The sequence below is a fragment of the Pseudophryne corroboree genome, chromosome 5, assembly GCF_028390025.1.
Source record: "Pseudophryne corroboree isolate aPseCor3 chromosome 5, aPseCor3.hap2, whole genome shotgun sequence".
Lineage (NCBI taxonomy): Eukaryota > Metazoa > Chordata > Amphibia > Anura > Myobatrachidae > Pseudophryne > Pseudophryne corroboree.
This window is the reverse complement of record NC_086448.1, coordinates 634,474,848-634,499,181: the sequence shown is the minus strand read 5'-3', so window position 1 is coordinate 634,499,181 and position 24,334 is coordinate 634,474,848. Positions and strand designations below refer to the sequence as shown.

At 45.4% G+C, this 24,334-nt stretch overlaps 1 protein-coding gene across 2 annotated transcripts in view; it reads right to left on the bottom strand.

The window, feature by feature from the left end:
- LAMA3 (laminin subunit alpha 3) overlaps positions 1-24,334 on the bottom strand; it is a 477,258-nt gene that overhangs the window by 413,659 nt on the left and 39,265 nt on the right. For both annotated transcript variants that reach the window (XM_063923602.1, XM_063923601.1), the window contains exons 2-4: positions 23,517-23,669; positions 4,419-4,536; positions 1,070-1,188 (exon numbers count right to left, since the gene is read on the bottom strand). In XM_063923602.1, the coding sequence (XP_063779672.1) occupies positions 1,070-1,188; positions 4,419-4,536; positions 23,517-23,558 (279 nt within the window). In that variant the 5' untranslated portion in view covers positions 23,559-23,669. The remainder of the gene's footprint in view (positions 1-1,069; positions 1,189-4,418; positions 4,537-23,516; positions 23,670-24,334) is intronic.

Sequence of the window (24,334 nt, the reverse complement as noted above, 5' to 3'; positions counted from 1 at the left end):
TAGAAAATCAATTTAATATACCTGAAACAAAACAGGCTCTTTATTTTTATACCTATCGTAGACCAAATACAAACAGCAGAGACAGATCTGCACTCTCTATATCTATGCTGGATAAAGACCATGTAGTTTTTTATTTACCGACGGACACAATATCAACGGTCATAATCCCGACAGACATTGACCGACAGCCCAAATACAGACACGGTCAAAATACCAACATTCATTACGCTGATATGTTCAAAATGCCAACATAATCAGAATACTGACATTTGAAATGCCGACATGTGTTTTTAAGGGATTTTTGCCCCAAAACAGACTTGTTCATACTTTACCATCTCAGTAGACCTGGAATACAATAGTGTGCCGAGCCCAGCGAGGCACCCTGCCAGAGGCATGGAAAGTGCAGCAAGCAATGCGAGGGGACGCGGTACACTTAGACTGTGTCCATGTCGACACTGACACACACAAAAAAACAAGAAAAACTCATGTCTGTATTTTGACATGTTGGCATTTCAAATGTCGGTATTCTGACTGTAGGCATTTTGAACATGTCGGCATAGTGAATGTCGTATTTTGACTGTAGGTCAACGGCTATTGGGATTATGACTGTCGATATTGTGTCCGTCGGTAAATCAACTACTACCTGGTCTTTAGCTGTTGGGATTATGACTGCCTGTATTGTGTCCGTCTGTAAATCATACTGAACCCAGTCTATGTTCTCTTTATAAACCAGACTTTCTGTTGCTGTAGCCTACCTGTGATTTTATTGTATGGTACACCAGAAGACATCCCAGAAAGTTGAAAATATAAAACATTCATGTCAACATAAGGCCCCCATAAGCAGTGTTGGCTGAGTACTATTATAGCAAAAACAAGGGAGCAAATACCCCCCTCCTCCCCTGACCCTGGCACATCTGGAGTGGTATGCCAAGCAAATTTGCAATGAAATCTTAAATTAAGAGACAAACAATAGTTAAAACAGGCTATTATAACAATTCCAATTGCATAACTAAAGCATAGTTTCACATTTTCTTCTAAAAGATACATAATTACAATAATATAAACTTACTTCTCCATTTTCAAGAGGAACAATCCGGGAGTATTCTGTTGTGCAGATGACATCATCATCTCTAGTAATGGGCTGCTTGGCCTCCTTCCCAAAATGGTGTATGCAATCATGCTTAGAGTCTGGAACGTAAATTAGCATCAGTGCAACATGCCATGGTCATCGTAGGATTACATTCTTTGCAAGCAAAAGTTAAAATTAATTCAATGCCTGTGATCACCAACTGTACTCTGGCTTTTCTTTATGTAACAGTTTTCACTAAAAAGCCAAATGAGAGAATATCTATAACATTTCCTAAAATAAAAATAACAAAACATTTACCAGCTTTATATTGAAATGCAATTGATCGCTATAATTCCTGTTTACAGGGTAATGTCAATGTAGCATTTGTAGAGTGAACCAGCGACAAACCAGGTGATACAGTAGGTAGACATTTTTGAATCACAAGAACTGAAGTTAGAAATACAAAGAGGCTTATCTGATGTGTCAGACAGGTCATTTCCCTTCAACAAAACCAAGGCTTAAACTCTGAAAGTGCAAATGGGATTACTAGGTGATTCCCTTCAGCAAAATATAATGTCTGCAATTTGCACGCATCTCTCCTGCATTTAGTCCTCACCTATTGCTGATCCATACATCATTATTTCTCCTCTGAGCAAATAATATTATATAAGTGATAATTAGTAGGATAAAACCTCGTTACACAATTAGACTATATAAATGGAGGAGATTTCACTGGCATTCAACAGACATAAGAGAGAACAATGGAGAATACAAAGTGTATGGAAGTCCCAGGTGAAAGTTGGGCAATGTGCCAAGACATTCCTCTTGGATTACTGAAGGAGATGGTTCAACACCTGCACCTCACATCAGCTTATAGCAATGTCAACAATCTGGTTTCTAAGCACATAGTACAGTACCTTCTGCTCTACTGTATGGGTTCCGAAACCTTATAGTGTCTATATGGCTCTTTCATATCAAACCTTATTGCTGTTGTCACTAAATGTAGAAGTACGGATCATTTTACATACCGAGGCTCATGTATGGTTGTACATGCGTCTGTTTTTGTTTGTTTGTTTGTTTGTTTGTTTGTTTGTTTGTTTGTCTGTTAGTATAAGATACACATTTGTGTATTGCACATGCACACTGAATAAACATACTCCTCCATCTGTATACAGATTATATTTATAACGCCTCACACCCGGAGAGGAGGAACTGCGGAGGGAAGGGCAGGTAAGTGTTAGCTGAGTATAGTGAGGATGTGTTTATGTAACTCAACTCAAGTAAACCTGTATGCAGATACAGACACCTGACCAGTGGTGTGTCCAGGAGTGCCGTGAACGGAGGATAGGGGGGAGTGGGTACTAATTACCTGGGCTTGTTGGAGGGGCCCAGCCCAGGGCAGGGGGACCATGTGCAACTGCCGGCACCAACTGTGTGGTTTATTTTTTATTTTTAAGGGGCGTGGCCACAACTCCCCAGATTTGGCGAAGCCCACCTCAGTATCACATGGAAGCTGGATGGCAGGTGGAATGAAACATTAATGATGATGATGATGGACAGAACTAGCTAGCCACTTCTGACTTAATTGTTTGAGGATTTACATCTCTGTCAGATAGGATCTAAATCATTATAAAGGGGGTTATGTTATGTTTAATTTCATTACTGACATAACCATTTGGGCTACTGCAGAAAAGCATAAGATGTTTCTATGTACTTGAATTTACTTTGTATTACTGGGCCTAATGCAGAGTTGTATGCTATGCCGATGCTTTTGCGATTATTGGCAGACTGCGCATACTCTGCGATTGCTCTGCACATGTGTAAAGGTGCCTTTGCGATTTCGCTCGCAGTGAGGTATTCATTGCAGACTGATTGACAGGACGTGACCCTTTGGGGGTTGTAACAGGGAGTGGCAGTGAAAACGCAGGCACATCATGGCCTTTTCTGAGGCGTGTATCTGATGTCGGCTGCGACCATGAACGCAGAGAAACATGGCGCCTACGACGCTACTGCCGCAGCCAGTCTGCATAGCCACAGACCTACTCGACCAGTCACTGGTCCTAGTGTTGCGTGTAAACAGCTGTGAATGGATTTGCCATTACTCCGGTGGGTGTCTCTTTTCATTTCTAGGTGGCAGCTTCACTTGCTAAAATCGCAATAGCAAAAGCATTAGCGTACAACTTTGAATTAGCCACACTCTTTTTATTTGAGCATAATTACATTTCATATTGAAAATGAGGCTTTCATATTTATTAATAACACTCAAGATACTATTCTTTCTTGCATATATGACACATCAATAAATTATATTGTGAACCAATTGGGTAACGCCAGGGGTGTAAAGAGGATGGCCGGGCCCAAGTAATGTAGGGAGCGTGGCCTAACCACAGGAGACATGGCCACACCCTCTAAAAAACAACAACATAAAAATACTGTACACTCTGCCTCACGGCTTGACGCCCTGCACAGGGGGGCACCATTTGCCCCTCAATCAGGGGCAGATCCATGGGGGGCGCAATCAGTGTGATTGCATTGCTCCCCCACCCTACAGTCAGAGGAGGACGGCTATAGCTCAGCAGCAGCAGCCTCCCCACATCCACTGCAGCCCAGCACATAGTAGCGTGTCCTGGCGGCTGGGGAAAGAGGATGCTGCTGGCTGACAGGTGAGGAAGGGGAGGAGGTAGACCCGGGTCCCTTCAGCAAGCCCGCCCCAGGTAATTAGCACCCGCCAAACCTGCTCTCTTGTCACCTATGGGTAAAGCAACTTTAGCATTTACTACCAACATGTCAATCCGCATATGCCTTCTCTGAGCTTTCTTTACCCTACTGTGGGCCGGATGTAATGACGGCCGCGTTGGCCGGTGGTGCGGGTTCCCAGCCAACTCTGAGGTTTTTTAAAAGGGTTCCCGGCCAAACTTTGAGGGGTTTTTTAAAGCGGCAATAATTTATAAGGCAAAACCATGCCTTTGTAAAAGATTGTCATTTTAAAAAAAACCTCAGAGTTCAGCCGGGAACCCGCTCCTCCAGCCAACTCAGACGTCATTACATCCGGCCCCGTATCTCTATCATGTGGCAAAGCTATACACACTTGCTACTCCTGATATTTCAGTTGTAAAGCAGCCTCACTTACCCTATGGCGGTGCGCTGTTGCAGATAGGATGGGAAGGCTGTGTCTGTGTCACCAGTGCGGGGTCAGAGGCAGAATGTATGGGGAGCCTGTGTCTCTAGTGCAGATGTTGGGCACCATGATTTTTAAATTATTATGGATATTTATATTTGAAAATGTGTTCCACACACTAATATACAAACGTATGATAAACTAATAATAGACAAATGAGACATAACTTACTTGCAAAATATTGCCAAGGAATGTATGTGCCTCCAAAGTCAATCGATCGCTCTAGCACCCAAAGATCAGGCCGAGGGGAATTGGCAAATTTGATGAGGACATATGCAACGTGGAAAAGCTAGCGACACAAACACAAAGACATTAATTAATAGGGGTTTTGGATTTAAAAGTACACAATTTGTGATACATTTGTGATGGGTTATAAAACAGCAGTATTTCAAACATCAAATAAGGATTTACATGTTGTCCGTGCGTTATAAACTAAAATTAAATATTCTAATTTTCATCAGTTGCTTAGTTCCAGAATGGCCCGGAGTTATCTTGTTTTATCCAATAGGATGTCTGCGTCTCTTCCTTAACCTTTGCATATATTGACACTGGAATTCTAGTGGCTATATATATCAGCAAAGAAAATAGAAGACATATTTTAGGTTAAAACAAGTTGATAATATCATGAAATAGGAAACTTTAAAAAAAAAAAAATCGAAACATAAAAACCATTGTTTTTATGGCATAGGGGTATATTCAATTGATGTCGGATCCTTTCCGGCAGAAAGGATCCAACATTTGAGTATTCAATTAGCAGTCAAATCCGACAGGATTTGGCCGTTCTTGACAATGTCAATCTGACTTTTTTTATAAGCTGTCGGATTTGGCCGCGATTCCGACAAAACACGTGGAACTGCGGCTATTCCGCCGATCCACTTGTTTTCTGATAAGTCGGAAAAACGGCAGCCAAATTGATTAGGTCGGAACAGTTTCCAACCTAAAACAGTCAGAAACTGCAGTCTTTCCAACAAGAACGCAGTTCAGACTACAATTAAATACACCCCATAGTCTAAATCGGTTGTGTCCTTGTCTATATGTAACCAAGGGGGTTATTCAGAGTTGTTATCAAACCAAAAAAGTTAACAATTGGGCAAAACCATGTTGCACTGCAGGTGGGGCAGATGTAACATGTGCAGAGAAAGTTAGACTTGTTTGGGTTACATTGTTTCTGTGCATGGTAAATACTGTCTGATTTATTTTTACACTGCAATTTAGATTTCAGTTTGCACACACAACACCAAAATCTAACTCTCTCTGCACATGTTACATCTGCCCCACCTGCAGTGCAGCATGGTTTTGCCGGTTGCTTGTTTTTTTGGTTTGCTAACAATTCTGAATAACCCCCCAAATTTGAAGTGCACATATACAGATGACTAATAAACATTTATACTGTACATTCAAGTCGTGTACTTTCTAACTGCAAAACCTGATAAGATATATATTAATAAGGTTGTTCACATATGACTTTCATTTATTGGCTTGCACATTCCACGTGCCCTTACACAAAGTTGACTAAATGGGCTGCTATACAATTCAGGCTTCCTCCTAAGCCTTTGTCAAACAAGTATTTATATCATCAGGCAACATGGTTTATTTGTGCTTTCTTGGCATAAGAGAGCGCTTTGCTTTCTGCATTTTATCCTATGCCAACAAGAGAAAGGAATTATGTGCACACCAATAAATTAAATTGATCATGAGTTCTCTGTGCCACCAGGGCTTCACATACAGTATATCATTAGGTGTGAATTTGGTGATAGGTCAACTTTTACAGCAAATCATGACAATTGCTTTAGTCATGTTCACTTAAGATGGGAACACCCAAAAACTATATGCTCCATGTGCGATATTGTCAGTATTTGCCCTTGAACTCCAGTTTGTATAGTGCATACAAACTGAATGATATCGCTATCGATATCGTTCAGTGACATCATCCTGCCACCACCCCGAACATGCAGTTTCAGGCAATACAATCAAAACTGATACCCCTTTTCCACTAGTAGCACAGGTCACAGCCGGGAGCCTGACACGGCTGCGACTCGTGCTACAGCCCCCTTTCCCACAGCGCTCACCAACCCGGCATATTGCCGGGTTGGTGATGCTGCTAGTGACGCGGCAGGGGCGGCGCTGGGAGATCACATGATCTCCCAGCGCCACCCTCCCATACTGTGAACGGGAGCCGTGTCGCCTCGACATGGCTCCCGTTCACACTACACAGCTTACCGGGTTGAACACGTGTTCAACCCGGCAAGCTACCCGGGTAGGATTCCCGGATCACTTGATCCTGGAATTTGCAGGGGGACCCTTTTCCACCAGGAAAAAACACGGGTAAATGCGCGCCCCCGCGCATTTACCCGTGTTTTTAAAGCTAGTGCAAAAGGGGTATAACCTGCATGTACAGAGTAGACTACAGAATACCTTGTCAATGACCCAACGGGAGCGCGTGTTGTTCACAAAATACTGCATATACACTGGACGATATTGTTCAGAAATGTCGTTATCGTCCAAATCGTTAAAAAATCTCCTAGTGTGTACCCAGCTTTACTGTAGGTTATGAAACAAAAATATATAAAATGCATGTTAAGTAATTCTTCTGAATGCACTCTGAATTTCTGCCACTAGGCTTAATAATCCATGGATATGCTTGGATGTCTGGTTACAATTTATTATGATGGATTGCGCTTATTACTGGAATGTAAGTTCAGTAAGTAATATAACAGCAGTAATAGAATTTCAGTCTGTAACTAATATACACCTGCAACACTCATTATATTTTACATGCAAGAAGGACAGCCAAAAGTCTGAAAGTAAAACCAATAAAGAACATGAGTTGGAACAGTTATACAGTACTGGTTAGTGCTACATAAAAGAACATGAGTTGGAACAGTTATACAGTACTGGTTAGTGCTACATAAAAGAACATGGTTACCTGTTTTACTAAATGTCACAATTTGCCTGATAATGTAACTGTCTTCCCACATACTGTAAGATAGGGTATTTGCACAGAAACATCTAAGGCATCAGTAAATGCCAGTGTATTTTGTATAGTAGTATAATAAAGGCTGTATGTAATCAGAACAGAAGACCCAGATATGGACTTTGAAGAGAGAAAACAATGATGTGCACTATGTCACAGTGGGCCTGATTCAGATGCTGTGACAAAGTGGCTATTGTACGCAAATCGGTCAATGTCTTCTTACTGCACTGAGTCTGAGCTGCAGTGCACACACGCAGCAAGTGAAATACGTTGCGCGCATACCGAGAAATTAGTTGCAAAGTGAGTGATAGGAAGACAGTGTTTGAGGGTGAAAACGAGGAGTGGTCAGGTAAACACAGGCGTGTCATAGCCGTTCAGACAGCGTTTTCTAGGCATGTATAAATTAGCAGTTGTGATCTTACTTGCTTCTGGAGAGCCCTCGGCATCCCAGGAGAACAGCACGGCCTGCACGTCTACAGGGCACTCAGACTCTGCGCCATGACCCAATTTGCAACGATTTACAGATGGGTCCACGTTTATCTTGACCTTAAATAGGATTAACTGAGACTGGCCAATCGGACTTAATCCTCTGCTGTAATGACTTAATCCCCTGCTGCATTGTTCTGTGTATTGTATTGCAGCTGAGAACCATAGGCGTGCGCACGGGAGGTGCCTGGTGCGCACAGGCACCCCCTAATGTCCGGCACCTTGCACGCTGCCTGCTACAGCAGTGATAGCCAAGCATGCAGCCCATTGCTGTGCCTCCCCCTACCGCTGCGCCCGGCGCCCACTAATAAATGCTGACAGTGTACTTTACGTGCCGGCGGCCTCACAGGGGCGGACTGAAGTCATCTGTGATTATATGACAGCGTGCGTCCGCCCATGCCCTCCTCCCGACCGTCGCGCTCTCCTCCTGCACGCGCTCAGTCTCAATCCTAGTGTGCAGCCAAGCCACAGCCAGCGTTCCTCTCATGGGGACTCGGAGCCGCCGCTGGAGGACACATTCTGCTGGGGCAGTTCAGCAGAGACTCTGTCACTGACACGGACAGTAAGTCACTGTTTCTGATATCTTGGGTTCCAATACCAATAGCCACAGTAGTATAGCCTAATTTATCAATATCCTCCCAATCATCATACATACAAGTATTAGAGATCCTCTGAAAAAAAATATGCAAAGATAATAAATAACATAATATGAATGTGACATCAGTATTTGAAGTAAAAAAAATTTTCTTGCAGCCATACTTATGCTTCCAGTGATGAATTTGCCAGAAGTTACCCAAGGCACGTGCTGTGTGGCGTAATATGAATTTCGGCTCTTACTGTGTGGCGTAATATGAATTTTGGCTCTTACTGTATGGCGTTATATGATTTTTGCCTCATACTATGTGGCGTAATATTAATTTTGGCTCTTACTGTGTGGCGTAATATGATTTTCGCCTCATACTGTGTGACGTAATATGAATTTCGGCTCATACTGTGTGGCGTAATATGACTTTCAGCTCATACTGTGTGGTGTAATATGATTTTCGCCTCATACTGTGTGGCGTAATATGAATTTCGGCTCATACTGTGTAGCGTAATATGATTTTCGGCTCATACTGTGTGGCGTAATATGAATTTCGACTCTTAATGTGTGGCGTAATATGATTTTCGGCTCTTACTGTGTGGCGTAATATGATTTTCGGCTCATACTGTGTGGCGTAATATGATTTTCGGCTCTTACTGTAGGGCGTTAGATGATTTTCGCCTCATACTGTGTGGCGTAATATGAATTTCGGCTCTTACTGTGTGGCGTAATATGATTTTCGGCTCATACTGTGTGGCGTAATATGAATTTCGGCTCATACTGTGTGGCGTAATATGAATTTCGGCTCTTACTGTGTGGCGTAATATGAATTTTGTCTCTTACTGTATGGCGTTATATGATTTTTGCCTCATACTATGTGGCGTAATATTAATTTCGGCTCATACTGTGTGGCGTAATATGATTTTTGCCTCATACTGTGTGACGTAATATGATTTTCGGCTCTTACTGTGTGGCGTAATATGATTTTTGGCTCATACTGTGTGACGTAATATGAATTTCGGCTCCTACTGTGTGGCTACTGTGTGGCGTAATATGAATTTCGGCTCATATGTGGTGTAATGTGAATTTCGGCTCATACTGTGTGGCATCACGTGAATTTTGGCTCATATTGTGTGGCGTAATGTGAATAAGGGGCACTAATGTCAGTAGCTGGTGAGCATGGGGACATATGTGACAAATGCTGGTATCCTACAGAGGAGGAGGGGTCTGATGGCATAGAAAGAGGCAGATGTGGCTCTTATGGCACACGTGTACATTTTAAACGTTACTTGTGTTATGTTAAAACTCAAACATTTGGCCCCGTAAATCTCCCGTACTTTTTAGGATGGCCCACTCAAAATCAGGGTGTAGGTGCTGGGGGGTGCAGGGGTTGGTGATGGTGGGGAAGGGGGGTGGAATGTATATGCACCCAGGCCCACCACTGTCTGGTTCCGCCACTGGGTCAGGGATAGGTTGAGTAAGTGTAAGCAGCGGACCAGACTCTATCTCCAGGTTGTAGACTGGGTGGGGATGGCTTTACACTTCTTAGTGTGGATCTTGTAGAGAGAACTTCACTCGCTGCAATTCTGGACAAAGTTTCAGAGGAATGATTCAGAGGTCGGAACAGGGGCTGAAGGTAATGGAGTAAATGCAGGTTTCCTAGAATGCAGACCTTATACAGAGAGGAAGCAGAAGATGTGTGATAACAGCTTGGTTTGGACACTGCGGATGATACGTCAACAACAAATTGAGTTTTATTTGGAGAGCTTTACACAGGAAGCACAACAATTTGGCTACAAACTGAACTCCATGGTCAGACACAATTTGAAATGGGCTTCCATGGAGTTGGAAGTTCTCTCTCATAAAGAATTGTAACAATACTGGATGGAAGACAACGAACCGGAAAAAAGTGAGCCAACTTGGAGAACCGATCTACAATGACCCATATGGAAGTGAACTTTTTAGAGGGAGGAAGATCAGTTAAAAAATCCATTGATATGTGAGTCCGGGATGCGGTCAACATCCCGCTGGACGGGATCCCGGCAGTCGAAATACCGACGCCGGAATCCCGACTGCCACAATCCCGACATATTCTCCCTCCGTGGGTGTCCACAACACCCATAGAGGGAGAATATAATAGTGTGCCCGCAGCGTGGCGAGCGAAGCGAGCCCGCAAGGGGCTGCGTTCCGCTCGCCACCCCTGTCGGGATTGTGTGGTAGGGATTCCGGCGTTGGTATTTCGACCGCCGGGGTCCCGTCCAGCGGGATTACGTACTGATCCCGTGAGTCCACTGGGAGCTTGGTACTGCCAGAGGAAGAGTTTGTCTGCAGGTGACTTTCTGTTAGTGAGTGCAGTGCAAGGCACTCCCATAGGTGCAGTGAGGAGCTTGTCTACCTTGTCTGTCAGGTTTCTATGTGTTTTTTTTCTGCCATTGGGCAGTAGATGAGGCCTTTACATATGTTGCTACGAGGCCTATAAATGACAACTTTACCCAGGTTAATACAAATCTGCAGACTGAATCCACTGACTGAATCCACTATTTACTGATAGCATAATTACTGTACTACTGCCTTCTCATAACAATACAATACCAGCACACCATCTTTAGGGTGTATGGAGCTCAGAGCAGGGGGGTGAACTTCCAGAGACAATGGAGTCAGTTACCGCCGGTGCCCAGCTCCAGGACAAAGGGGGCACCTCCTCTATTGTCCCACCGTGTCAAGCTCGGACTGGGGGGTCGGTGAGCAGGGAAATTCATCAATGGTCTCCACTGCTTACAGGCCACGCAAGGATTAGTGAGCCGAACGCATGAGGAGGGGAAGGGGTGGGGAGGGGTACATTTGTTGCTCTGCACCAGCATGTTCTGCCTGTGTGTTTATATAGCACCATCAGCGTGTCTGGGCACAGGGCACAATTCTCTGTTTGTGTCCGGCTGTCAGTCACATCCAAGCAGTTTATGGCTTTATTGTGTACTCCTTCCGAGTTTGCTCTGCTCCAGTGTTGGACCCTTCCTGAATCTGAAGTGGCTGCCTGAGCTGCAGGTGCGGAATTGAATGCCCAACATGTAATCCCTCCCTTCTCTGCCTGAGAACCCAGGGTCTCCATCCCAACCTGTTCTTCCCTGTCTTTCACGCTGTTCTTCAACTGAATATTCTCCCTCCTGTCCCTGCCCCAAGACCTATGCTCCTTACCCTGACAAAAATGTCCCTCAGTATGACCCCGCCCCTTTACTCTGAGTCCCAGCCCCCTCCTCTACCCTGTCTGACCATTCTAATGCCCTTCGCCATGACCCCACCCCTTCACCCTAAGTCCCTGCCCCCTCCTCTACCCTGTTTGACCATTCTAATCTACTCCCTCCTGACCCTGGCCAAGATCTCGCACCGCTCATCTCACGTCTCTGCGCCTTCAGTCTATCTTGATTCCTGAAATGTCTGTATATTTTGTTCCTGTTCCCCGGAGCTCAGCAGAACAGGGACAAGACAGAGCCTTCTTCTGGACAAGTAAGTGTCCAGTGGGGACCTGTAGTGAGGGTGAAGGTATAGTTATGCAATGGGGAGGGGTGTATTTTCTGGTTGGTGGGAGGGGTTGTCTTAATACTGTCTGAGCTGGGGGTGGTGTATTAATGTGTGTGAGTGTGTGTGGGGGGGTGTATTCATATGATTTGTTATATGTGGGTCACTGACGGTCTCTGCATTATTTGACAGTCACAGAGATGCTCCCTGCATTATATGTTATTGGGATACCATAACTCTCGGTGATGTGTGCGGCTGCACAATGCAACTTCATATGACAGAGGATTGATTGACAGTCTGTCCTTTGGGGGTGGGGAGGGGCAGCGATGGTCTCCATTTGGGAAAACGAAGGCGTGACGCCGCTGTTTAGGGTTAAGGAAGAGTCCAGAATCTTCGTTGGACAGAGATTGCCTGCCTTCTTACAAGGATCTGCGATGGACGCCGCAAGCTACCCAATGGTGTCGCAGTGATCTGAAGCTGCGTCCTAGACTGCAGCTCAGATCACTACCGCAGCAGGAGGCATCTACTTGATGATGACACCTCCTGCTGCATTTACATACAGAGCTCTTGCTGCTGCTTCCAAGGAAACAGCAGCGATAGCTACTTCATCCACATGTGTACGAGGGCCATGGTGTGTATCTGTGCAAGGACTAAGACGCCCTCTTTGAACGTCTTCAGACACTCAATATTGCTTGATGCGTCTTTAGGCACACCGTCGCTTGCACCTTCAAAACCTACAAATGCCCAAAGGCAGGTGCAGAGTCTCAGTCTGAAATTTCTGTACACAAATAGAACTACACAACACCAGCAACACTCCCATAACACTCCCACAATCAGATCATCTCCATGCGCCTGCTAAACACCCTGCCACCCTCCAGGAACGCTCAATATATTTTCAAATACTTTCTGAGACTGCATCTCCCATGCACCTCAATTGCAACACTGACTCTGAGCGCAGGCATTTAGATGCATGTGCAGAATGACTTAGGGGGACATGTACTAAGCCAGGCCTGGCCAACCTGTGGCTCTCCAGCTGTTGTAAAACTACAAGTCCCATCATGCTTTGCCACAGTTTTGCTATTAGGGAAAGCTAAAACTGTGGCAGGGCATGCTGGGATGTGTAGTTTCACAACATCTGGAGAGCCACAGGTTGGCCAGGCCTGTACTAAGCAGTGATAAAAGTGGAGAAGTGAGCCAGTTTTGACGTAACATTTAGAATTTGCATACATTAAAAATATACAGCGCAACCGATTGGTTGCCATGGGCAACTTCTCCACTGGCTCGCTTCTCCACTTTTATCACTGCTTAGTACATGTCACCCTTTGACACACGTGCAGAAGATAAAACTCATTAAACTGCCTCCAACATCGCTGCTGCCGCTAACTCAGAATCAGGCCCAATATCACAAAACAGCATGTGGAATAACCTCAGGAACAGCTGACGACTGTGCTGCTATTCGCTGCTTTCCAAAACTTTGTGGTGCTGCTGTAAGCTGTTATAGCTCCTTTTACAGGGGCTGCAAATAAAAATCTGCAAGTTCAGCGGTACCATAAGTGCGGCATACTGCGGGTGCAAGCTGCTCGCACCTATTGGATTCTCCCCTTAAAGTGAATATTTCATCGTCTAGCCTTTGCTGGCACTGGCATATCAATTCAGGTCCTTAGATGTGCTACATCTGATCGCTGATTATGAACACACTTATTTTAGCGTCATATAGGGGTCTATTTACTAAGCCTTGGACGGAGATAAAGTACCAGCCAACCAGCTAATGCCATTTTTCAAACCCAGCCTGTTACATGGCAGTTAGGAGCTGATTGGTTGGTACTTTGGGGGTCATTCCGAGTTGTTCGCTCGGTAAATTTTTTCGCATCGCAGCGATTTTCCGCTTAGTGCGCATGCGCAATGTCCGCAGTGCGACTGCGCCAAGTAAATTTGCTATGCAGTTAGGAATTTTACTCACGGCTTTTTCATCGTTCTGGTGATCGTAATGTGATTGACAGGAAGTGGGTGTTTCTGGGCGGAAACTCGCCGTTTTATGGGTGTGTGTGAAAAAACGCTACCGTTTCTGGGAAAAACGCGGGAGTGGCTGGAGAAACGGGGGAGTGTCTGGGCGAACGCTGGGTGTGTTTGTGACGTCAAACCAGGAACGACAAGCACTGAACTGTTCGCAGATGCAGAGTAAGTCTGGAGCTACTCAGAAACTGCTAAGAGAGGTGTAATCGCAATATTGCGAATACGTCGTTCGCAATTTTAAGAAGCTAAGATTCACTCCCAGTAGGCGGCGGCTTAGCATGAGTAAATCTGCTAAAAGCAGCTTGCGAGCGAACAACTCGGAATGAGGGCCTTTATCTCCGTTCACTTTGGGCCAAATGTAATAGAGTGAGAGTTTCAGAAAGTGAGAGATTTGGTAAGGTTTTGCAGGTTTTTTTTAAGGTAGCAATCATTTACACTGCAAAACCAGGTTGATCTTGCTGTGGAAATGATTGCCACTTTAAAAAAAACTGCAAAACCTTACCAAATCTCTCACTTTCTGAAACTCTCACTCTATTACATTTGGCCCCATATCTCCATCCAAGGCTTAGTAAACAGACCACTAAATGTCTTTGTTAGTTGGTCATGTCATTTTCACTAGGATTCTACAGTTGCTGTTAGGTGGCCTGTCTGAGATGAGACCTGGTTAGCATGACCAGGAATGGAGTTGAGCTCTCTGATAGGGCCTCATTTAGCAATCCATGATACAGTCTAATGGGGTATGGCCATACATGAAGAAATTTCATCTTCATTACTGCTTATGTTTGGGTTTTTTTGTAAGTATGCATGGGAATGTTTCATCGATTATTTAATCGATAATGAGGTCTCAATATTTTCTCACAAATTTTTTTGGGACAATATTTTCCAATGTTAGGTCTAGCTGTGATGGTGATAGCTATTAGTCCCAGGGACGTGCAGTCAGGGGAGGCAGTGCCTCCCCTGTCATAATGATTAAAATAATATACAGAAGATATTTATAATACATATAAAGTATCATAAATTTCTGCTTTGTAGTATTCTAATCATTATTGCTGTGAAAATGCAGCCACATGTAGATGGGAGGCAGTGAGAGCTGACTGTAATAAAGTGTGGGAAGCGGGGGGCAGGGCCAAGCCGTGGGCACTAAAAGCCCATTGAAAAAACGAGGAGAAGCGGCACTAGTACACCTGCCTCATTGATGGGGTCTCGCCTTCAACTCACATCAAGACACTCCACTGTCAGTGAGGCAGATGTTATTGGACAGCACTGAAAGGGGCGGACTGCCAGGTGATACACGGACCGGACATGTTTTCTATGCTCTCCTCTCTTCCCTGAACCTTCACCCCGGAGCCTGTGACACAGATAACCCGTTGGGTCAGCAGCTGGGCAGAACGACCGAGCAGCTATTAAGCACCATTGGAAACCTGAGCCTAGACTTGCCGCAGCAGCAGATGAGACACAGCCAGCAACAGCTGGGCCACCCACGGGCAGCAATCACCATGGAGTTCCAGCAGGAAGCCCGCTGCCCAGCACTCCAAGTTTACTAAACGGCAACACATCTACCTCCTGCGGTTGCTGCTTACTTGCTGCATGGATCTCCAGGGCGCCTCCAAGTGAAGGCCTGAGGAAGAGAACGAGGCACCTCCTTTGCTCATCTCACCTTCCCAGGCCAGCAGTCCGTGCGGTCTGTCACCACAGTCAGTGACAGTCCGACTCCTGCAAGTGATAGCCAGGCAGCAGAGAGGGAGATTACCGCAGCCGTGTAAAGTGATCTCTGTGGCAGCTGCACTGACTGATACATCAGCCGGCGGCCTGCCCTGGTATTCTTATGCAGTCCGGATCACGAAAGGAGGGAGGGAGGTAAGGATTTGCAGGGGTCCAATTGGTAACTACTGCTCATGCAGCGGTGATGGGACTACAAGTCCCAGCAAACCTTGGCAACTGGATGCTCTGGGACCTGTAGTGCCATCACAGCTAGAGAAGCCCTGACAAGTGCACAAGTACACCAACATGTCATGGGTTACAGTACACATGTATATATTAGTTTCTATGAACTTGTACTTTAGCATCCATTTTCCTAATGTAATTATATATATATATATATATATATATATATATAGCAGAACAAAAGAGGCGGCACTCCCAGACTTGTAAATGTGAAAAGCTTTAGTCAACGTTTCGGGGGGTCTCACCCCATCATCAGGATCAGGATCCTGATGATGGGGTGAGACCCCCCGAAACGTTGACTAAAGCTTTTCACATTTACAAGTCTGGGAGTGCCGTCTCTTTTGTTCTGCTATGCATTTGGGATCATTACCCTGAGGAAGGCACACCAGCAAGCCATTTTGAGGTCACGCTGTCCTCAATGAGTGCCGGATTTTGTGTATATATATATAAATATATATGTGTGTGTGTGTATATATATATATATATATATATATATATATAACACATACAGTGTACACACACACAGTAGTAAAGGCATTCGGCAAGTTACCTCTGTCTCGGTCCTGCCGCATCCCCCCCTCCATTTTCAGCCCCTCCTCTGATTGCTGCTAATCCAGCACCCCGCCTTCCTACTCCTCTCTGTCTCTAACCACCCACCCTACTCCATCTGACAGCCCCAAACCGCCCCTGCACTGTTCCATTGCCAACTCCCATACTTACCCCATCTTTGCTCCTCTTACGCAGCGCTAGCCTGACACTTAAATTTGCCACTGCTGCAGCTGCTTGGTTGTCCTCCCCTCCAGCTCTGCAGACAAGACCCCCTCTGCTCACCAGCCACTGACCGCTCCCTCCAGCTGCGGGTGTCTCTCGCCCGTTACTTGATCTGCCCGTCTGAGGCGCAATGTATATGGCCGCTGCAGGTGAAGGGAGCTTCTGCGGAGGGAGAGAGGGGGTTTGCCGGCTGTTGCAGGGGTGAGAGAGAGAAGGGTTGGTGAGTGAGTAGTGAAGACTGCAGATACCGTACATAGAGCTTATTCAGATGTTTTTCCGTATATAAATCGAGTTTTTATGCTATCAATTTAGTTTTCTGCAATAGTGGCAAATATCAACAACTGAATAGATGAATTAGGATTAATAGAATGAATTTGCTATGTCTGTTACTTATCGTTACTGTGACTGTTAAGGATACATGGGAGGTATTCAATGAGCTCCGAAATTGTCTCGAATTTACCCCCTGCGTGTTCAATTGCGAGACATTTTCACCTGTTTTTAAGGCATTTTCGCCAATGCCTTTTCACTTCTTTTTTTAGTGAATAGGCACTCAAAAAATGCCTCAAAATCTGCGAAGACGGCCCGTGTTTTTGCAAGTGCGAGAACACGTGGATTCGCCGATCCACATGTTTTTCGCTTGTGCTGAAAAACAGCCTTGCTATTGAATAGGGCAAATCACCCAAAAAAATAGCGAAAAGTGCTAGGTGAAGAAATGGCCCTAACTGAATACCCCACTAAGACTCATTGCTTGTTTTTACCGCTGGGTCCTTCGTCTATAAATCCTGGCCAGCACACTAAGAATGATGGGATATCATGAAAAGCTGCAATTTTGATGTGGTACGTAGAGCAGACATAACTAGACATGATTACGGATTATACAAAATGTGGTTGAATAGATTAGTATAAACATGCCAAGACTTCATTATGTACAAAATAGAAAAGCTAAGAAAATAGTTATTAGATTCAGTACTGATAGAGTGTTATATCCACATAAACCACAATGACAATATTCTTTCTGTATATTGCTGCAACAATGACACATATTTTGGCCTATAGGTTTTCTCCTCACAACGTAAGGCCACTGAACCAAGAGAAGCACTGGCAAAGATGACTGGAAAATGCACAAACTATCCAACTGTAACAGCAGCTTCCAAAATGAATGTTGTCTTGAATACAAAAATCAAGTAAATGCACACATTTATCAAATGTACAGAAAATAGCTCTTAAGAAATACATGAATATATTTATCAGTGCTGAAAGTAGACATAATTGGACAGGATAGTTTTATTGTCAATGTTACAACAGGAACAAAGAATAAACATTTTTCTGATGTAGCACATGAATTTGATGCCAATGGTTACACAAAACAGATGTGGAATTTTGTGCAGTGCTGTAGAATTTCGTCAGTAAAATGCCACATTTTAGTTATGGAAGACTAAGAGGAAACTTTAACTGTAACCTTAACGTTTAACGTGAGGCATGAAATACACGTGTAGTAAACTTTACACAGTATTTCAGTAAGGCAATGTCATTAAATGAGTATAGGCAATCTTACATTGTAGCACAAAGGGCAGATCATCAAAAGATTTACAATCTGGCCTGTAAGTAAGTGGTCAATACCTGTATGGCAATATGTGGCTATTTTACAACAAAATAACGCACTTGGAATACCTTTGGTGAGCATGGATTTTATACCGCTCAGTAATTATCCAGCTATAACACATATATGGATTGAGAAGCCATCCAGCAGATAATTAGCATTATTAATTTTAGCATGGAAGCAAATAGCCACAATACTCTGTTCTCTATGTAACAAAATGTATAACTAGATAAAGTGCTAGTGCATGACACTGAATTACTAGTACAATGTGGCCTCGGATTACATACAGAGGGTTCGGTATGATATACAGTACCAGCGGGCGGGATGCCAGCCGTCAGTATACCGACAACGGCATCTCAGCCGTCAGTAGGGCGAGCGCAAAGAGTCCCCTTAAGGGCTCGGTGGCTTCACTGCGCTCCCCACACGTTCTATTCCCACTCTATGGGTGTCATGGACACCCACGAGTGTGAATAGCCCCTGTGAGCCGGGATTCCGACAGGCGGCATTGTCAGTGGTTAGGCCATGGCTTCTTTTCACAACCGTTTCCATTGTGCTTCAGTTGCGACTTTGTATTTAAGACTAATTTCTGTGCAGTTATAAGCCGCAGCCCAGCGTCTTTACTTTGAGTGGTGTGTCGCTGCGTCTGCGATGCAAATAAGATGCACAACTTAAAGAAAAAGACAGAGAGCTATATCTCTCAGAGTAGCTCAGTCATGCTGGACATCTTACGCCTTATAGCATAATGACACTATGAGGGGTATTCAATTGTTTGAAAAGTCAGTTGGGTGTCTGTTTTTTTCCTATCTAATAGACAGGAAAAAAACAGACACACAACCGACTTTTCAAACATTTGAATTCCCCCCTATATGTATGAGGACACATCTATAGTAGACATGCTTAATTGTGTAGCTAATCGTACTTTGATATTCATATGCTATTGTTATTTTGTGTTTACCTGTACATAGGAATACATTGCCTATTATGTCTCTGTGGGGTTCAGTATGATTTCTCGGCATACGGGATGCCAGCAGTCAGAATACGGATACAGAGGTGTATCTAGGGGACTGGGCGCCCCTGGCAAAGTAAGGGACTGGCGCCCCCCCATATTTGAAATAGGGAAGGTGCATGTGCAAAAAAGGGGTCCTCACCCCCTCCCAGCACATAGAAGTGGTCCCCATCCCGCTACCAGCACATAGCCGTTGTCTCCATCCTGCTCCCAGCACATAGCCATAGCCTCCATCCCCCTCCCAGCACATAACCGGAATCTCCATTCCCCTCCCAGCACATAGCCATAGCCTCCATTCCCCTTCCAGCACATAGCTATGGTCTCGCCCTCCCTGCACATAGCCATGGTCTCCCCCCCCTCGCTGCACATAGCCATGGTCTCCCCCCCCCCCCCCCCCGCATATAGTCCTTTCCCCACTCAGCACAGAGGTCCTCATTCCGAGTGGATCGCTAGCTGCTTTCGGTCGCAGCGCGGCAATTAGTTGAAAAAGCGGCATTTCTGCGCATGCGTACGGGCCGCAGTACGCATGCGCAAAGTACTTTCACACAAAACTATGCAGCTTTACTCAAGGTCGAGCAACGCTTTTCTGTCGCTGTGTTGATCGGTGAGTGATTGACAGGAAGTGGGTGTTTCTGGGTGGTAACTGGCCGTTTTCAGGGAGTGTGCTAAAAAACGCAGGCGTTACAGGTAAAAACGCAGGAGTGGCTGGGGAAACGGGGGAGTGGCTGGCCGAACGCAGGGTGTGTTTGTGACGTCAAAGCCGGAACTAAACTGACCGAGGTGATCGCAAGGTAGGAGTGGGTTTTGAGCTGCTCAGAAACTGCATGAAAAGATTTTCGAGCAGTTCTGCTAACCTTTCGTTCGCACTTCTGCTAAGCTAAGATACACTCCCAGAGGGCGGTGGCCTAGCGTGTGCACTGCTGCTAAAAGCAGCTAGCGAGCGATCAACTCGGAATGAGGGCAATAGTCCTCTCCCCTCCTAGCACAGAGTCTCCCCCCTCCCTGCATGTAGTCCTTTCCCCTCCCAGCACAGAGTCTCACCCCTCCCTGCATATAGTCCTCTCCCCTCCCAGCACAGAGTCTCCACCCTCCCTGCATATAGTCCTCTCTCCTCCCAGTACAGAGTATCCCCCCTCCCTAAATATATTCCTCTCCCCTCCCAGCAGTCTCCCCCCCCCCCCCCCACATATAGCCCTCTCCCCTCCCAGCACAGAGTCCCCCCCCCCCCCCCCCGCGTATAGTCCTCTCCCCTCCCAGCACATAGTCTCCCCCCTCCCTGCATATAGGGGTTAATTCAGACCTGATCGTAGATGTGCTAAATTTAGCACATCTCCGATCAGTCACACTGACATGAGGGGGGACGCCCAACACAGGGCTAGCCCGCCCTGCATGTCTGTCCCTGCCCCATCACACAAGTACAAAAGCATCGCACAGCGGCGATGCTTTTGTACTTCAGGAGTAGCTCCCAGCCAGCGCAGCTCCTGCGCACTGGCAGGGAGCTACTCATGGCTGCCCGGGTCGCAGCGGCTGCGTGTGACAACACACAGCCACCACGGCCCGCCTCGCCAATGGTCCAGCATGCCTGCGTTGTTCGGACCATGCCCCATAAACGGCGGCTAAGCGCTGCCAGCCCGCCCCCTCCCACCCAGCGACCGCCTCTGCCTGTCAATCAGCTGGTGCATGCGCAGTTCAGACCTGATCTCTGCTGTGTGAAAACACACAGCACGATCAGGTCTGAAACAGCCCCTCAGTCCCTTCCCCTCCCTGCATATAGTCCTCCCCCCTCAAAGTACATATCAATTAATATGTTGCAGTACCTAGTGTGATGAGCTGGGCATTGCCTGGGTTGGAGGATTGCACAGTAGGCAGGAACACTATACTTCGGCACCGCACCACACTTCGTGAAGAAAGTGAAAGTAAAGTGCAGCTCCCAGCAACCCTTGCTGCCAGGAGCTCCTGACAGCAAGGGCTGCTGGGAACTGTAGTTTACTTTCACGTTCTTCACTAGTGCATTGCGGTGCCGAACACCGGCGCCTGTTCCTGCCTACTGTGAGATCCTCCAGCCCAGGCAATGCCACTACTAAGTGATTCCAACCATTGGTCGAGGTTGGCACTGCCGGGCGGCGCCCCCTACTCGGCTGGTACCCATGGCGAGTGCCATCCTGGCCAATGGGTAGATACACCCCTGTACGGATAGTTCAATTCCTGACAGGGGGAGGTAAGACTGTACCCCCTGTACCCTACCCCCTACTCTTCCCGTAGGCTAACCCTATCCTACCCCCCCCCCCTTCCCTCGGTAGGTTAACCCCCTGGGTGGCACCTAAACCTAACCTTCCCCATCCCTAACCCGTCTGCTATACTTACATTCAAGATGCCGGCTATTGGGATTCCAGCGTTGGTGTCCTGACACTGTGAGAATTCTGGCATCGGCATTCTGATGGTTGTCGGGATTCCAGCATTGGCATTCCGACTGCTGGGATCCCAACGGCTGGCATCTTGACCGCATTCCCTCTATAATATTCAATGACAGCCAGGAGCGGACTGGGTCGCGGGACACGGGGCTACCCCCTGGTGGCCTTGATTCTCTATGAGCCAGACAACCTCTTTGTAATTGGTCTGGTGTCATACAGTGGTATCGCCGCGGCTGCTCTTTGAGTGCACTAATCTCAAAGGCCAGAGCCGTACAGAGCCGGACAGTTAAGTGACCTTTCGTGTTCACTAAGTTGTGACGGCGATGGTAGCAGCGGCGCTGCGCAGTCGGTATGGCCACAGTGTCACTGAGCCACTCATTACCATTCCAGTGACAGGCTGACAATAGCAAATAGCCTCTCTTCCCTCCCAACTGGCCCGAATGATGGCACTAGCCAATCAGCTGCCATCAAACCAGCCCCTCACTTTGTGATGACTTTGTGATGACTGACTGCGGAGCCAACCAATCAGTGGCTGGCACCACTGAGGCTGAACATCAAATAGATGGAAGAGGACCGTCCTGCCGACTCCCGGATATAACTACAGCTGACCTTGTTTGGAATCCTGTGCTGTGTACCAAGTACCAGAAGGAAATACGTGCATATTTGACAGTGTGTCCTGATTAATGCACAGGCAGCGAAGGGTTAAAATGCCCTGACTGGGGGCTGCTAAAATGTATGTTAGACCCCTCCCTGCCTGGGGCACAGTGGACAGCTAGTTACTCCTCGGACAGGGCCGCAATTGTGTATGTGTTGTGGATACATCAGGTCCTAGAGCCACAGAATATATGTGTGTGTGTGTATATGTGTATATATATATATATATATATATATATATATACACACACACACACACACACATTATATATATACAGTATACATGTGTGTTTATATCTATATATACAGTATCTATGCGTGTGTATTTGTATATATAAGACCCCACCCCCTCCACAGATCCCACACCCATCCATTTCAGGCTGCTCCCAGAACTTTCCCGGGCTGGCTTTCCACCTAATCTGCCCCTAATGACAGCATAAGTTGGTGTAGGCTGAATTTTATGCATACCTCTCTGACTGACATGCCCATATTCCATGTAATAAAAAGCTTAATGTGCAGTCATGTCAGGGTTCACTTGCATTGACTGCCTTCACCAATACTTATCTATTGATGAGTTCTAAGGTCAATTAGATGAGTTCTTTTCTGTTTCTCTGCAAGACAGATCAGGTGGAAGCAGTACAGCCTAGCACATTGTACAACAATATGCAATGACAGATGGCATCTTCCTACTAAGCAATTCAGTTTTACAGTTGTGATATATGACTATACATTCCAGTTTTGAAGCAGACTCAAATGATGTACAGTAGCTTTGGATTTGTTGACTGATTTAACACTGTAATTGGCTGCAGAAAACCTATTACCTTGAAATCACTGAATCATTTGACATACCAGATGATCCTTAGTGCTAGTGATCACATCCTTTAACTAGTTAATAATTGTTTATAGCAGTGTCTTCCAACCAAAGGTTTTATTTGCACATATGAACTAAAGTCCATTAAGAGTTTAGCTGTAAGACAGCAAAAAGAAAGAGAAGCAACAGCTGTCCATGTTGTAGTTGTTCTGTGCAGCACCTTAGCCATCATCCACCACAAGGTCACACCAACCTCTGTCCATGGTGCTGATTGGGGGAGTGCCGTAATGGGCCACATGATCCAGAAATTCTTCTATCAACAGCAAATTATCTATTAATGCTATCGTTGCTATTAGACACACTATAGCATGACAGGCTCTTCCTCACAAGGTTTGATATACATAATGAATTAAACAGAAATCTTATACAGTATATATCTCCCCCCCAAAAAAATAAATAAATATATATATATATATATATATACATTTTTAATCTCTGCTTACCTGCCCAAGATCTATAGTGACATTGACTTCATTGTATTTCATGCCCAGGGATAATGGGGGACTTTGCCACCAACGCTCTGTACCGTCAATGGCATTGGACACAGGGTGCGCTTTATTAGGATCAGAAGAGTCACAAAAGTCACAGAACTGCCCCTGTGAGAGATAAACAAAACATCACTGTAAGTATTGCCCTTAACTATATACTGTAGCATGGAAGGGAACAATATTCAGGGTCACAACCTTCCTGAATCCTAAGGTGAGAGGACATGTGGGAGGAAGAAATAATTTCATGGGGCTTACAGTATATTGTACTAGTTATTCTGAGCAATGCAGTCAGTGCATGTAACAGTATGACAAGGCCTTCTGTAGCCACAATACAGGTTGGGTCTCCCTTATCCAGAGGATTTTGAATTTGAGATTTTTTGGATTTTGGAATATTTTCATATACATAATGAGATATCTTGTGAATGGGACACAAGACCAAACATGAAGTATGAAATACACCTCATACACATACTGTAGCCTGAAAATAATCGTATACAATATTTTTAATAAATGTATGCATGAAACAAAGTTTGTGTAAAATAAAAGCAAAGGTGTCACTATCTCAGTCGGTGCTCAAAAAGTTTTGGATTTTGAAGCATTTCAGACTTAAGATAACGGATGCTCAACCTGTACCACACGCATGTCTTTCTTTGCTATAACCACATTTCTGACGTCAAGAGTCGCCCTTTGGTATAACCACATTTCTGACGTCAAGAGCTATCCTGAGACCTTTCTGATTGAACTAGACTTTGAATGAAAAGGGGGTAAAGTGA